The sequence below is a fragment of the Gymnoscopelus microlampas genome, assembly GCF_963454915.1.
Source record: "Gymnoscopelus microlampas genome assembly, chromosome: 14".
Lineage (NCBI taxonomy): Eukaryota > Metazoa > Chordata > Actinopteri > Myctophiformes > Myctophidae > Gymnoscopelus > Gymnoscopelus microlampas.
Genome location: NC_139951.1, coordinates 30,940,456 through 30,956,709, shown reverse-complemented (window position 1 = coordinate 30,956,709; position 16,254 = coordinate 30,940,456). Strand labels below are relative to the sequence as shown.

The following is a 16,254-nucleotide window of genomic DNA, read 5'->3' as shown; positions in this document are numbered from 1 at the left end:
CACTGAGCATGCGTAGAACATTCTAGTCACGAGCTTTCATCACGCACAAAACTCCCTGGATAATAATAAACACTGTTATGTAACAGACAGGGGGCCCTAGAAATGTTACATATATTTTTGGATATGACTCCCCTCCTTTAAATAATATAATACTGGTTGAATATCATTGATCATAATCACATAAAAACATGTGCAGTTGGGCAGTTATTTAAAGTTTGAAGACATTAACATGGTAATTCTCAATTCTTTCTATAAGAGTATTAGTACTAGTCATTACTCATTAGGAGCAAATTACATTTTAAATTAGTTTGATGCTGAAGTGATTTACAAAAGGAGAATTAACTTGAATTCCAAGAACACAATACACAACACTGCAACAACTTAGTAGGATAATCACAAAAGGAACATGATACATCTGTGCTCAAAATATATGTTTCAAAGCTGCTTTGCAGCTGCAATACATTAAAGCTTTGAAATGTATGGATGTTCCTTTTGTAATCTAAGCCTGTGAGTTGAGCATGCCAATCCTTTGGACAACTAGTAGTAGGTGACACGTCACAAGTCAGAACCATGGTAGTTCCCTGACAATAGATGAAGTAGATGATTTGTCACCCTTGAGTGATTGTGTACAGAAGTACTATCAAAAGAAATACACACAGGAGAGAAATAGGTGACTTTCCCTTCTTTCATATTAGATTTAGCAACAGAGGAAGATATTGGGAGAGGCCTTCAGTGTGTCAATTGTGAAATATTAATTTAAATGAGGTAATTAACAGGCTGACTATACTGTTCTAACTGGAAGGTGGTTCCTTTCTGCCCTGGGGGTCCAGGAAGAAAAAGAGTTGAGACTGAGTGGTGTGCAGCAACCAGGATGGCACGACACAGCAGCTGCAGCTGACATGTAGTGCTGGATCATAGCCTGTGGGTATAGAGGTGTGCATTTTCCAATTCTTAAAACCTTTTTTATATTTAGTTGTATGACGATGTCCTGTGCCAAAAATAGCTGATTTGCAAGCTTGTTGTAGATCATCTATGTACAGTACTGTAGATCTGTTATTTCTGACATAAATATGGAATACTAATATGAGTCCTTATTTCACAAGGACTTCTGTGGGAAACTGAGTATTGACAAGGAGTAGTAAAATAATTGCCTCCAACACAAAATTAATAAAGTTTGACAAGTAACATGAGCAAAATTTGGCATAAGAGGAAAGTTACATAGTGCAGCTTTAAGCAAAAGTGTTTATCTTTCAGCTGTGAATCCACAGACATAATTAAATGGAGCACCCAGAGGCTTTACATTAAATAAAACATTTATTTATCTAGGAGCAGGATAGTGACACAGATCATGACAAAATGACAAAACACTACCACTGGACTTGACCTCTACACATTGACCCCCATTATGTTGACAGGTCTGTTGTTGTATCGCTTTGAAATGTCCGCTTCAATCTGCAAAACAAATGACAATTGACTGATCAGTGACAAATATTAGGTATATCGATTTTCGGTCAGATGTATAATGGTAATATTACTTTCTGGAAAGGCTCAGTAGCATTCTTTTGAATTAATTTCAACTGAAAATGTATATTGAAAAAATATTTTACTTAGTAATAAGACACTTATTCTCAATAATACTTTAGGCAAAGGGCATAAAGATGTTATAGTGTGTTAAGTACTTTCATCTCTCTAAATTTACTGTCACTTGACGCTAATATTGGTTCTCACAAGAATGAGTAAGACATGGAGTTTTGGGCTTATTGGGCTCTAATCCAGTAAGACAATGACATTTTTATTAACCCCCCATTAACATTTTGTCCAATAAGGATAACTTACAGCTCAAGCATGGAATGACAAATACTCGCTGCAGGCTAGTGGCCTGCTAACACTGCCATCCCTGTAAGTATAAATAAATAATGAAAATCATAATAGTCTTGTACCAGTTTCTGGAGTTCGCGGGTGCTTCTTGCCAGAAGGTCAACACGAGGCTCCAGCCTGGCCTGCTCCTCCAATGCCTCCTGTCGTTTCTCTGCCAGCGTGGCACGCTTCAGCACTAAGATGTCTGCCTGCTTCATTTTCTGTCTCAGCATCTCAGACACACGTTCGACATACCTAGACAGACACAAAAAGAAATGCAAAACAAATTATGAATATAGAAAAAAGGCAATGACATCCAAGAAAAGACATACAGTAAGGCTATAACAGTCAGTTGGTATGTGACTCCCTATTGTTGAAACATGCATACGTGACGATCAATCACACTGTGTATAGCAAACAGCCAGCAGCCCGATACAGTAATTGCACCGACAGAGAATTCAAGCCTAGTAAGAAGGTCTTTGTTAGTTCATAGGTCTATTTGACATTAGTGAGATAAATGCATTCACAATTTAACAGATTTGATTTGTTTTCAAAAGGATGACTTAACCTTCTCATTACCATCCCTGTCACAAGATCAGAACAGTGATTAGATCACAAATAAGAGGGAAGTCAGCTGGTTGTATTCCGCATCTGGCTGAACTAGGCTTGCCTAATCTAGTTCTAGGGGTCGACTGACGTACCTTGGTGAGGCCTGGATCATGAAGAGGTGCTGCATCCTCAAGTTGGTCAGCCGACCCAGGAGGTCCAGCACCATGGCCTGCATCTCTAGGACATGCTGCCGCGTCTGGTCCTGGATGACGATGGGGGCCAACTGAAACTGGCTAATGGCCACTACATCTGCCTCCTCTTTCATCTCAGTCAGTCGCTGGCTCAGGAAAACCTCCAGCTGGACAGATGCACATTTAATACAACGTTTAGGATGAGCATCGCCATGGTGAGCTAAAAGCTACTTATAGTCCACACACAACATTCAGTTTGTAGGAGTGTTAAATTGTAATGTCACACATTATAACATAATTCTGTTAAATATTCAGAAATGCCTGGTGGTTTCACCCAAATGCCATGCCGTTATTTTACACTAGAGCACTGCATACTTGTTTTGGCTGTATTCCTTACCTCCATTAGCTCATCAATGAATTGGCTGCGCAACTGAGAGTTTTCCAATATAGTCAGGGCGTCCTCACCTTTTGCAACACCATCAGGACCTAAGAGGTGAGACATACAGTATGTCTTTAAAGTCATACTGTGTAGTACTGTATGTCTTTAAAGACGGGGTGCCGTGATTTTCAGTGTTTTTTTCCCCCCTAAAACATAATAATCAGGTATTGTTTTATGATTATGGTTATACTAGGAGGAAGATTTTTTTCAAAAAAGTGTACAGAAATTGTTAAAATTATGTTTTTATGTGGACACGCCTCCAGTTCATTAAGTATACCTGGTTCTCACCTTAGCACCTCCTCCACCACCTTAGCACCACCCACCTGTGCTAGTCCCTCCTCCTCCTCATGCCCACACCTGTTGTGTTATGATAATGAGGGGGAGGGTACAATTTTACTATGTCACTAAATGGCTGTTTTGGCACGTTTGACCCTCAAGGTTTCAGCCTCCAGGTAGAAACTCAAAATAGTCAGAGAAGACATAAAACACCATAAAAACACCACCAGGGGACTTAATGAAGTTCTATCAACCTCATAGACACATGAAAAACAGAAAAAGTGCAAAACCATGGCACCACCTCTTTAAAGTCATACTGTGTAACGTTAATTTCAGGTAGTCTTTTATGGCGACACCCACTGGTAACTCCGTAGCATTACAGCATTTGTCTGTAATACTGAAGGAACCCTGAAAACTGAATGCTGCAGGGTCCCAGTCCTCTGGGGGTAATGGGAACAGCTAATCATACAAGCCAAATATGTTCCACAAGGAGCTTAACATTTTGAGCTTTGCCCTTAAAATGCACTTATTTACAAAAAATGGTCCATTGGTGGCTCTGAAATCAATGTACAGCATGACAGGCTGGCACTGGGAAACATAAAACAGTGGGGAAATAATAAAACTACTGAACGTTGGCTTTAAGAAACAATTCACTGGATAAGAGAAGGTGAGACGAAATATGTTTAGGATGAGCATAGGCATTGTGAGCTAAAAGCTACTTACAGTCTGTGCCCACATCTACAACTTCAATTTCTATTGGCGCTGTTCCACTGTCTCCCCAATCGATACCACCAGCACCTGGGTCCTTCTGATGGAGAGAGAAAAATGTTTATGTGACAATTTTGCAAGAGGTATACCAGGTATTAATAAACCATTATTGTGAAGGGAACATCTTTTTCTCACCATGCTGGTTACATGAAAAAAGAATTACCCTGGTGGTTCATACCTCAGAGTCCAGACTAATGCCCCAGTCCACTCCATCCTCAACTGTGATCCCGAAATTCACCTCTTGAGATTCTGTCCCACTGCCTAGGTCTCCCCAGTCAATCTAAAATAACCAGTCCAAGACCAAAAAAAAGAATCACAAAGATCATGCCAATGTTGATTGTGAACATTTAGCCTACATGATGTACCTTAATATTGGTAAATGTCTTGTCAGAGTGAAAGAAAAAGAGATCAATCCTCAATCCTAAAAAAAGACATCATCCCAACAAGAGTGAGACGCTTGCTAAATATTTGGGCTGTGCTATGTTGACAAAAGATTGAAAAGAAAGAAATAATAAAATAAATAACATAGAAGCTGTTTCCATAGAAAACTTGGGAGGAAGATCTCTGGCATTCAACTTAATTTGTAAGCCAAGCACTGTACTGTGCATCAATCTTGTTAAAGAATCTTAGAACATTAAAATGCACTTATTTTTCTGTGTTTATTGGATAGATACAGTGGAGAATGACACAGGAAACAGAGGAGAGACAGGGAGAGAGACATGCAGCAAAGGTCGTCAGGCTTGGGAATCAAACCCGCGACTCGCTGTCAGGCATTAGTTTGTATGTGGTATACGCCTTAACCACTAGGTAATCGGCACCCCTAAAATGCTCCTTTAATAACACAAGACAGGGTTTAATAACGTCGATGTGAATGTGTCGATACTCATGCGATGAGAGACCAACCGTTTCCTCTGTGATTGTATCAGCAGGTGCCTCCTCGATGACAGGTCTCTCTATGACTGCTGGCATCTCCCCTGTCCTCCACTCATAGAATGTAGTGTTCCCCCTCTTCTGAGAGAATGTCAACATGGGGAGCACAGGCTCAGACCTGTAAATCACATCAATGGTTTGTCTTGAGAAAGAAAACACTATTGTTTTTTTTTATTTGCATGTTCGAAATAATGGTTATGAAATCAAATGTCATTCCCCACGGGACTGCAATAACAACGATGTCTGGAAGACCTCATACCCCCATAACCCCATAAATAGATTATTACTTAATTATGACAGAGTTGTCCTTGCATTTATTTTAGTTTCACATTGATGTTGCATTGTAAAATGTAAAATTATAAATGGGTGGAAAAAAGGATTCTCAATTATCAAAAAGCTTACTTTCCTTATAAAGTCTCCTCAGAATAATGAAAATAATGAAAATGTCCTTTCCATAGTTCGATGAGTATTTGATACTCACCACTCACAGACAAAGTTTGTAAAAGCAGTATAAAGTTGGATTTGCTCCTCTAGCTTGGATGCGTCCCTCCCAACTTCCCCAAGAACCGTTGGTAGATCTTTCACCAGGGCCTGCAGCTCGCGAGCAACATTCTCCCCCTAGCAGAGAACCAGTCCAGTGATGAATGACACCTCACAATGACACTCACCTGCTAGATTCTAGTATGTTCTGCCAGACACGGTTCTAGAAGAAACATGTCTGGCATGAAAAGTTGATAAATGCATGACACTGTACTTACTGTGATGCCGTACTGTTTACAAGCAGTGTAGTAGCGGTCTCTCAGGTCTGCAGACGAGTTCTGGCAGTCCACCTCCCGCCGGCTCAGTTCCTGCTGCAGTTGCTGGGCTTTGGCCACCTGCTTCCTCATAGCTGGACCTTCATAGCTCACCATGCGACTCAGCAAACTGGCCACCTCCACTGGGCAACAACACAACAAAAGTATTTCAAAGCATGATTTGTTGTTTATGCAATAGTTTCTATGTTTGAGTCATTGGCCCACTTCCGTTTGGGTTTTTTCCTCACAGTTCAGAAACTGTATTTTAACTTACCCAAGTATACATTATCTGCCTCGTAGAGGGATATAATTTCCTGCCAGTCCTGCAACAATGTATAAAGATGACAATTTTGAAAGTCATATCCATTAGAACTAATCCAGCATTAGAACATGAGACTAAAAATAACCTACACAAATAATCTGGTTCGTAATTCTGAATCCAGAGCTTTGGCCACATGAGGGATTGAAAGACCGTAGTAGAATTACCCACCTTCATCCTCTGAGAGGAGTACCTTCCAAATATGTTCTTGGAGGAGGCCTCTGTTCCCTTCAGAATCTCCACTATCCTTAAACAGTGGAAGTAGTGGATGTCTAGCGGTAAACAAATTAACACACATGTTCATGAGTGCTTGATCACAGAACCAGTCCAGACAAAGTGAAATGGGGGGATTCAGTAGGTTATAACACACCATCTATCGACACATTGTGGATTTGACTATGAAAACCAACCCTTTTCTTGTCTTTTCCCTGTCACTATATTATCATACTATCTATTTACTACTATCACTCTACCCAGTTCAGTGGCCTTATGATTACAGTGTCAGCTCTGAGACAGTGAGGTTCAATCTCTGGTGGAGTCGTACCAAAGACTATAAAAATGGTACCCAATGCTTCCCTGCTTGGCACTAAGCATCAAGGGTTGGATTGGGGGCAGGTCTCTGCGACATACTGGCATCATCATGTTCAAGATGCCTCACGCTAGGCTCCTAACCTATGGGCCACAAGTGTACTTACTATCACTCTCAACTGTGTATACTATCTAATAAAGCGAAAAGGACAATAATGTGCCACTAGAATATTTATGGTGGTCCAGGGCCCACCCAGTCAAACAATGTGTTTTTAACAGCTGCTCTTATATTGTAGCAGCTTGAGCAGCTTACTGACAAGTTATGAAGCTGGCAGATTATCAAAGGCCACTTCTTTGAGTTAAACAATAACTTTTCAGGTACAATACATGTTCAAGAAGGTGGCAGTTCAGTTCTAACCAGGTAACTTAATGTTTTTGGTCAGTCCAATATGCACTGTATGTTATTGCACTGTATAGCACGTGCACAAATATGAAAACATTTTTTTAATTTACAACATAACTTCTATTATAATATTTGTTATTACTCAGACTGTGACACAACCTTTTCTGTAACATACGATACGATCAAAGTGGGTATTATTTTGCAGTTTGCAGCTCACTCGACTGATTGTTTGGTCAAAGTGACTTACATATTACATAAATTGAAGCATTAATTTTGTGGGATCTTTCAATGTCATCCAAGGTCTGAGGACCCCCTGGAAGACGAGATGATGCATCTCAAGGGGTTTATCCTCTAATACATTTTTCAAAAAGGTATAGGGGGCCGATTTCTTGCTATGGCTAAAGCATTGGCTATAAAATAGCAGCAGCCAGGAAGTCCTGAAGAACAAAACAAAGATAAAAACTTACAAGAGCCGGAGAGAAGCTCCTTGATTTCTTCATTCTCTGGCATGTCCTGGATAGCAACCTTGATCTTCTCTCTGATGGCCATGACCGCACTCTGCCATTTCAGGTTACAGTGTCGTCGATCCACAAGCCAATCTACAGAGCAAGAGGATTTGTTGTTAACCCCTTTTAAAAGGAGAAAGTCTCCCACATCATGTGTATTTCTGCTGAAGGATAAATAATATGTAACAGATTACATCTAGGGCTGGGCAATACAATTTTATTATGTTGATATCATGAGAGTAGATAATGTCTGGGATTTCGGATCGGTCATTAATAATAATACCATTGGCATACGTGTTGTCTTTTCCTGGGTTTAAAGGCTTCATTACAGTAAAGTGATGTCTTACCTGTTCGGACTATTCTAGCTGTTCAATTGTTTGCTTTTACCCACTTAGTTATTATATAGGCATTATAAAAATGTGATGAAGAGTACATATTTAGTGAAGGCACTTATCACAATCTGATATTACAATATGATATAAAAGTCATTTTGTTATTGATTGATTACTTTATTAACAGTTTGCAAAAAGTACAGCAGTAAAACGGAAGACAAACAAAAACTGTGTGTGTGTGTGTGTGTGTGTGTGTGTGTATATATATATATATATATATATGATAACAATTGAACAACCAAGCCTTACCCAGTAGCTTGCTGGTTTGTATGTCAATTGGAAGGCTTTGCACATTCTGAGGAGAGAGAGATTTCTGAACATTTTGTGCAGGACAAAATGAACTATGACAGAACACACATGTGCTTTAACTGCAAAAGGAGCACCATCGGAGAATGCAACGGCAATGTAAGATACTACTGACCATGGATCTTAACCTGTACACTATCTTCACGTGCTAAGTAACATTGCATAGACCTAGCTAGCATGTTAGCTAGCTATCTGAAAACTAACTAAAATAACTATCTGTTCAAAGGAAGAGAGGAACTGCGTTTCAATTTACCTCCATCGTTTCTCCAGTTGTTCACAATTAACGTAAAACGAACTTTTTACAGATACATAATAACACATGTATTCTTTTAGTTTTTAATTAAAATATTTCTCTCCAGCTGGCACACAGTATTTACAAAACACACGTCTTGTCAATGGATTTGACACGTTACATGAAGGAGAGCCAATGGAGCGAGGCGATGTTCGAACCCTTGTGGTGTGTGACAAATAAGATTGTACGATGCTAAAGTAGCATCTTATTGGTGAATAGTGCAGTTTTAGCATTGTCTAAAGACAACCGGTAGAGGGCAGTAGACTCTAGTCAATAATCTGGTAAAAACTGTTAGGCGTGTGACTACATTTTCATTAGGTCTAGACCACTGTTTCCCAAACACTGGGTCGGGACCCAATAGTGGTTCGCGGACCGATTTTTGTGGGTCACAAGTAAATATCCCTTTTTTTGTTTCTTACATTTTGTTTTATATTATTATGATTGCCCAAAAATATTTTTTTTCCATAAATTAAACACAAAAAAAGATAATTTAAATGAATTAAAAAATATATCTAAGTATAAATATATCTAAGAAATTCCATGAACTAAAATAAAAAAGAGAACGTTTTCAGCTTGTAGATCTGCTATTTTCAGTAGTTTGGGTCCCGGGGAGACGTAAAATTAAAAAAAAAGTTTGGTAACCACTGGTCTAGACTACAAAACCTGCTCTAAACTAGCCATGGTTCACATGACGCTTGTTTCAGGGCTAGCTCTAAACAGAAGTATTTGTGTTGTCTTTTCGTTTGAATTCAGTTGCTGCAGTTATTTGTACTATACTAACAACGTTTTACAGTACAATCCATTATTTCACTAGCAATTTCTGCTGTGCACAACAGTTAAATAGAAATACGCAAACTTTTGTTGATTGTTTTTTTTAACATGAAATTAATAAATAAAAATTATGCACGCACGCACGCACGCGCGCGCGCGCACGCACGCACGCACGCGCACACACACACACACACACACACACACACACACACACACACACACACACACACACACACACACACACACACACACACACACACACACACACACACACACACACACTATATATATTACTTGCAGTCAAAACAGCTTCTCAGACCTCATATGAGGGACTTCCCGTTATTTCCCATTGTGATAATAAATCTCACTCTTGGCATCCAACCATGAACAAATCTTGTGTATGTCATTTGGCCAGCAATAAATGCTGGCCTGGTACAGACTGTGACACTCAGGTCAGTCAGCCACTCCATTCCAAAACTGCTATTAAACCCTCACATAGCCTACAGGTATATCAACTATCCTAATCTCAGGTTATTTGAATGTCACCCAAACTTGCAAATGACGTATCCATTCACTGTCTGTGATTCGTCAACCAGATGCAAAACAACAGTAGCACCTTTTTCTCTCCATCTCCTCTCTTCCTCTGTCTCTGCCATTGTATACCGGTCCATCTTTTAAAGCGAAGTCGTCAACATCATTCCTTGTTTGTAAAAGGGACGCTTAAACTAATTGCGAACAGTTTATAACAGCCATGGGATAATGTGATGTGCTATGCACAGTGATGGCTTTTTCAGGTTCCAAATTCCACACGAACACAGAGAGGCAGTTTTGAAGTGTGGCTGATAAAACTATTAATTTACCATTTGGAAAGCTGTACCACTCACACCAAGTTCACATTCCCTGTGTTGTGTGTTGACTGTAATCTTGAAGTGAATTGGGGCAGGCAGAAAAAAAGGACTCACTAAATCACATGTCTGTAACATTTACTCACTTAGGCACTTTAGCTGGGCAGGCTTTAGGCGTGTGTTTGAGGAGGGTGTGTGCTTTGGTGAGGGAACGAGCACAGAAGGACAAAGACAGAGAGAGAGAGAGAGAGGAGAGGGAGGGAGATGCTGCACCTGTGCCTGCTCACCTGATTGTCAATTCAAGAGGGACTTCAAAAGATCAAAAAAGAGAGACAAAGAAGAAGAAAATAGAGATAGAAACTGCGTGAGAGGATTTACTGAGCTTAACATGAAGGGATGTTTTCATATCTGAAAGCATCTCCCTGAACTGTGTCCACACCAGCTCTTCGACATCTAGGTGAGAACCCGCCTTTGTTCCCCTTATGGCTTTTCTATTTCCATAAGTAATTAATAATTAATTAATAATTAATAGTTTCTTAATCAAATGTACTGTTTTTGAGTTGGTGCTGGTGTTTGTTTTTCCTGTGATATAACCAAAGTGTGATACAAGCCAAACTTCCATGCAGGATGTAATCAGAAAGTAGCAGAAGGACATTTCACCTGAACTGAACTTTATAGTTCCGCTGGAGATTTTTGGCCAGCAGGTTGCTATTGTTAATGTTAAGTCCTATTATGAGCAAATATCCAAGTGTTGTTGTTGAGTAACCCAAGGCCATTTGTAAACTGCACATTCATTCTGAATGTGGTTATGACGAATCCTACTATTACCAAGCCCTAGGTTCAATTATATAATGAACACGAAATATCCACAAGAGTGTATCAGAGGGACACGAAGGACCTTAAACAACTCAGTCAACCTTGCAGTTACGGGTCAGCAGTGGACCTGGCACAGGAGATGAAACCCAAGACTCTAGAAAACTCCAGCTCAATAATCAGGATAGCACAGGTTCAGGTGCCCTTGGATCCTCCTTTCTCAAGCTCAAACATTGTACCATTGAAAGGCTTTGCACTTGGTTAGTGATTTCCAAATATAAGCACAGTGTTCCTTCCCTGCTGTGATCTTTGGGGCTTTGCAGACCGGCTAACCCACACATAATAGAACACATAGTAACTTATTAAATAGAGCTATGGAGGGCCTCCTTTATGTCAACAGGACTCTTTGTCTCAAAGGTCAAATCTAAGTCAAACACAACTTTCTAAAAAAGAAATTCAAGAACTTACAGTAATACAACTGTTTCCTTATTGACTCTGATGTGAAAGTGATCCACTGTAATAAACTCAAATATTTTGATATCAAGAACGTGCTTGATGTCAGGATGCCATTACTGTTGAGACATAAATACTTAAGACCTCACATCGCTCCAGCGAAACAGATACAGTTTGTTTCAAACAGAAACGACACAATGGCCACAGGATTTATTACAGATTAATTGTGTAAATCTGACGGGCAGTATCACTGTGAATGAGCTGCTAGGGAACGGGTGTAAACAATTTGATCTGACATGGGATGGTAACTGCTGCCTTTATGGAAGCCAGACCCATAAAAGCTAATCTTAATCAGCAATGCTACCTGTTTCCTGGTTGTCTGGACACAACTAGGCCAGAAATACTTGAGAGAAGTGAAGCCCCCTGGCAATTATATAAGTGAAATGGCACAAAGACATGGATCACTTTAATGAAACTGTACTTTTACCTCCACCATATGGAAATGGCAGTGTTAAAACTTTGTCAAGCAATGAAAAATATATTGTGACGTTAATGCCATGGCCTAAACGTGTGCAGCACTTGACATCAAATGACATCAGATAAGACTGAGATAAGGGTTTCAACAAAGTTGTGTATATTTGCATAAAGTGTGACACTTTATGCAACACAATCTTTATTGTCATAGTTCATCCTGTAAACTAAGAGATCTCGAGGGTTACTGAAAAACGAAATTGAATCCAGGTAGGGCTATTCTCGACCCAAGGAATTCTTAGTCGACTAATAGTCGTAGGAATTTAACTTATCGATTAGTTGATTGACAAATCTGTGAAATTGAGTTTTCTACAGTACATACAATCATGCAGAGACCAGACTTTTCAGGTTGGTGAGGCTGAGAAATTATCATTCTGATGTTGATTTCACAATGGCTATTGGTCTATAGACTGGTAGGATTAAAAAGTTATATCTAGCGTGGAAAATCTTCAAAAAAACTAACAAAGTCTTGGTCAATTAAGACCAAACCGACGGATTAATCGATTAATCAACTATGAGGGAAAGCAGTAAATCTAGGTAACATTTATCGTACGTTTTGCGTATCAGTTTAAAGTGTATTCAACATGGATGTAAGAAACGGCATATTAAGGAGTTTTCCTGTCTTTTGTGTTTAGGTTATCATGTTATAGCAGTGTAGCGTATAATAGTGGTGTAAAGAGGTAGTTCCCAGACTTCCCACATAATCCATTTTAACGATGAACTGTTCGCCATGGTGATGATGACACATGGGAAAATGATAAGCATGGCTTTTTATTGCTTTACCACATCATACAATTTGGCGTGGCCTGGTCTCCTAACTCACACGTCACAAGCAACACATCATAAAACATACTCTTCTCTTAAATTAGGTATTTAAAGTTAACATTGCCAACTCATTTTAGTGCCAGTACAATGCGCTGTAGCTTGTAATTATCTTACATTTTTTATGAATAATGATTCTAGTATTTCAGCCCTTCCTGATTATGACTGCACCCACTATAGTGCAGAAACTGTCACCGGGAAATCTTGATCCCATTACCATTTCATAAGCAAAAGATCTGCGCTGAAAGGTTGCCTGGTGACTGTGCAATAAGCCCCCTGTGCAGACAATGAGGACTAAAGCCCCACAGTAGCAGGGATCAATGTGCAGACTCTCTACCTGTGTGTTTATAATATATACATACGTTTGCAGTGGTTGGAGTCACATAAAGACATAAACCAGGGGCATGCAGTTGTTTTGTAATGCTAACAAAAGCATCTGCTCTGCCAAGCTTCTATTATATAACAAGTGGCCCCGTGACAACAGATTAGCTCCTCATCAACCGAAAGGGCTTTTTTTCAGAGATGGTATCAGATCTCATGGGATGTACAGACGATACTCTTTAGATGTTCATTAATTTATCAGCTGAGAGCAGGTGTCAGGTGTCTCTCTCCATTAGGTTACACTCGCTAATCACTGAGATGTGCAGCAGATGACAAGAGGTCATCCATGGATGCTGTCTGGTTTATAAGGCTGAATCTAATGGGTGGACAAAAGCATACTGGAGAATATAGACTTAGGGCAGTGTCTGTCATTTTGACGCAACCTAGAGAATTAAGCCAAATGTATACTTTGCCGTACGATGGTGTCACTCACCAACTGATCTTTAAGGCTTAATTCAACATCTGCTTTGTAAGGCAGGTATTAATAATAAGAGTTATAGTAGATTACATTGTAAGAATAATGCTGCATCACATACTGTACAACAGCATGATCTAAATAAAACGTTGGTGTACACTTATCTAAATTATTCACTGTAATACAGGTTGTGTTGGTATCAATTGCAATGGGTGCATAATAATAATAATGAAAATACTACCATAGATGTAAAGACAAAATGTATTAAGCATGAACCAAGTTGGTTCAAGTTACAGCTGGCATTGAGATCCCAATACAGATTAGGTACCTGAAGATGTGTCAATATTTGTCTAGAATGGGCTTCAAGCCACGACGCTAGTACGTAAATAAACAAAGACAATAACAATCACATATTTCCAAACAAACATTATACAAACTTCTTGTTCATATTTGCTCTTAGCAATCTCAATGTCTTTCTGTATTATGATTTTAATGAGCGATAATGACTGAAAACAAACGTTGTATGTACCCTGTACTCTGCAGGTCAGTCTCCCAGTCTCTGTCTGTGCCATGGCTGAACCTAGCTGGTGGAAGCTGACCTTCATGCGCAAGAAGAAGAGCGAGGCCAAGGTTCTGTATGAGATCCCAGCCGAGTATGGCAGCAACACTGGGAATAAGGAGCCCCCCAGCAATGGCCCACCTCCATGCACAGACGCAATGGACAGCCAGTTCAACGCCAGACTGGAGAAGATTGTGGATAAGTCTGCCACCAAAGGCCGCCATGTCAAGGTGTCCCACTCTGGCCGCTTCAAAGAGAAGAAGAAGATCCGTGCCACGCTGGCCGAGAACCCGAACCTCTTCCCTGAGCACAGCCTCACAGACGAGAACCATAAAAATAACAAATAAGCCATGTGTGAAAAGCAATTATTCTCTGTGTGATACCGTCATACGGTGAAGAATAAATTAAGCTTCATGGTCTTCTATAAATACATACCAACGTTTCTGTGTGCATACGCACACACCCGCACACTTGCATGCAAACGCGTGCGCGCGCGCACACACACACACACACACACACACACACACACACACACACACACACACACACACACACAAACGTGCCTGTGCACACACGTGAGTGTCATATGTCAGTGTCACAATCATAAAAGTATATACAGAAAGAGGGCTAAAAAGAAAATACACAAGCACAGCCAAACTGGCACTAAATCTGCAAACGTGCAACTTGGATAAACACTTGTTACCAGGTACCACACCCAGGTAGATACTGTAACCAATGGAGTCTCACTCACCCATATACAAACAAACAGCTGCTATCAGCAAAAAGACCATAGAAACATAACCAGTAAGGTAGGGAATGCATGTGAGGCACTGGTCTGGGGCCATTTTGCATTGCTGTTTGAGGAGTCTCGCGTCAAAATGAGATGTCCACTGTTTAAAGATCAGCTGTACCTATTTTTACAAAATACAGAGACCGGAGAATGAAACTCTGTTTTGTCATTTAAGTTACTTGCTAGTTTAACACATTTGCCTACCAGATAAACATGTTGTGGATGGAATCATCTGTTTTATAATTACTGAGTTAAATTACAATTTTGTTTTTGCTAAAATTGATGTATAGCATTTTATAATGAAAAATGTGCTTTTTTAATGTCCAGGACAGAGAAATGTCAGTGTGTAGACACACATCACATACAAGTGCAAACAAATTATAGGGGAGATTCTTATGATCAAGGAAATTAAAGTGTGTTGTTGTGTGATGACTGTTTATAAAATGGAAGTATCACAGTTATGTATAACTAAATAATTTCATTTATACTATGAAAGATAACTTTCAGAAATCCTAACGTGAAAATTGTATTTTGTTTTTAATAAATGTGTTACTGTGTTGGTACGAAGGAAACCTAGTTGCTTTTTCTGTAGTAGGAAAGGCTTGAGCCATTCATAAAATGGTTTCTCAAAATGGGCTTCACCACCTATGCCCTATACTTCAATGTACAAGGAATAGCGAAACTAGCCAGTCTACAAGCTCACAACGCGTCACATCAAGACACGTTATGAGCATGTAGATCTGCTATTTTAGCTACTTTTGATTCACTTTGCTCAAAATAGGGATGCCAGGGTTAATGGGGTTAAAATGAGGGACTGTGGGCTTACCTTACTTTGAGTAGATATTACTTTAGATGGAATTCTATCCAAGCCCAGGATGTTACTTTATCTGAGCTGAAGTTGTGTGATGTCTGAGGTTGTGTTGGCATGGTGATGGTAAGGGGAGACCAGCATGAGATGGACCAATGCTAAGTTCTACATTACATTAGAATATGAATGAGACATTCTGCATCATGTAACTCCAGCTGTGGGACCGTTCCATTCCAGTTGGTAGTGCATAACAATATTTAGAATTTTGTTCTGTCTATTCCATAGGTTTTCAAACTGTAAGGCGGGCCTTCCCAGGACAGGAGCTGGTCCAGATTATTTGCACAACTATGGTTGTGACATTTGTTATTAGCCATTAATAAAGGTTTTTGCATGTTGCCTACAATAAATATTTTTTAAAAACGGTTCAATTACATAGATATTCTCAGTGGGTAAGGCTCAAGGCAGCAATGATAGAAATAGTAATGCCATAGTAATGGTGGGGGGGGGGGGGGGGGG

At 39.7% G+C, this 16,254-nt stretch overlaps 2 protein-coding genes across 3 annotated transcripts; one reads left to right on the top strand and one right to left on the bottom strand.

The window, feature by feature from the left end:
• Nucleotides 1-1,280: 1,280 nt before the first annotated feature.
• Nucleotides 1,281-8,652, bottom strand: cdk5rap3 (CDK5 regulatory subunit associated protein 3). 2 transcript variants are annotated; one of them, XM_084077632.1, is made up of 14 exons: nucleotides 8,512-8,652; nucleotides 8,202-8,247; nucleotides 7,522-7,653; nucleotides 6,295-6,395; nucleotides 6,079-6,127; nucleotides 5,769-5,947; nucleotides 5,492-5,628; nucleotides 4,984-5,128; nucleotides 4,259-4,360; nucleotides 4,036-4,120; nucleotides 2,995-3,083; nucleotides 2,559-2,764; nucleotides 1,941-2,112; nucleotides 1,281-1,452 (listed from the first exon to the last, which is right to left on the bottom strand). In XM_084077632.1, the coding sequence occupies exons 1-14, from the start codon at nucleotides 8,515-8,517 to the stop codon at nucleotides 1,387-1,389; spliced, it is 1,515 nt and encodes a 504-aa protein (XP_083933758.1). In that variant the 5' UTR covers nucleotides 8,518-8,652; the 3' UTR covers nucleotides 1,281-1,386. The 2 variants fall into 2 exon arrangements, with proteins under 2 accessions (XP_083933758.1, XP_083933759.1); XM_084077633.1 differs by having other exon boundaries at nucleotides 4,036-4,117.
• Nucleotides 8,653-10,396: 1,744 nt separating this feature from the next.
• On the top strand, nucleotides 10,397-15,502 carry LOC311060457 (proline-rich protein 15-like protein B). Its single transcript, XM_084078639.1, has 2 exons — nucleotides 10,397-10,623; nucleotides 14,125-15,502. The coding sequence occupies exon 2, from the start codon at nucleotides 14,152-14,154 to the stop codon at nucleotides 14,485-14,487; it is 336 nt and encodes a 111-aa protein (XP_083934765.1). The 5' UTR covers nucleotides 10,397-10,623; nucleotides 14,125-14,151; the 3' UTR covers nucleotides 14,488-15,502.
• Nucleotides 15,503-16,254: the final 752 nt, after the last annotated feature.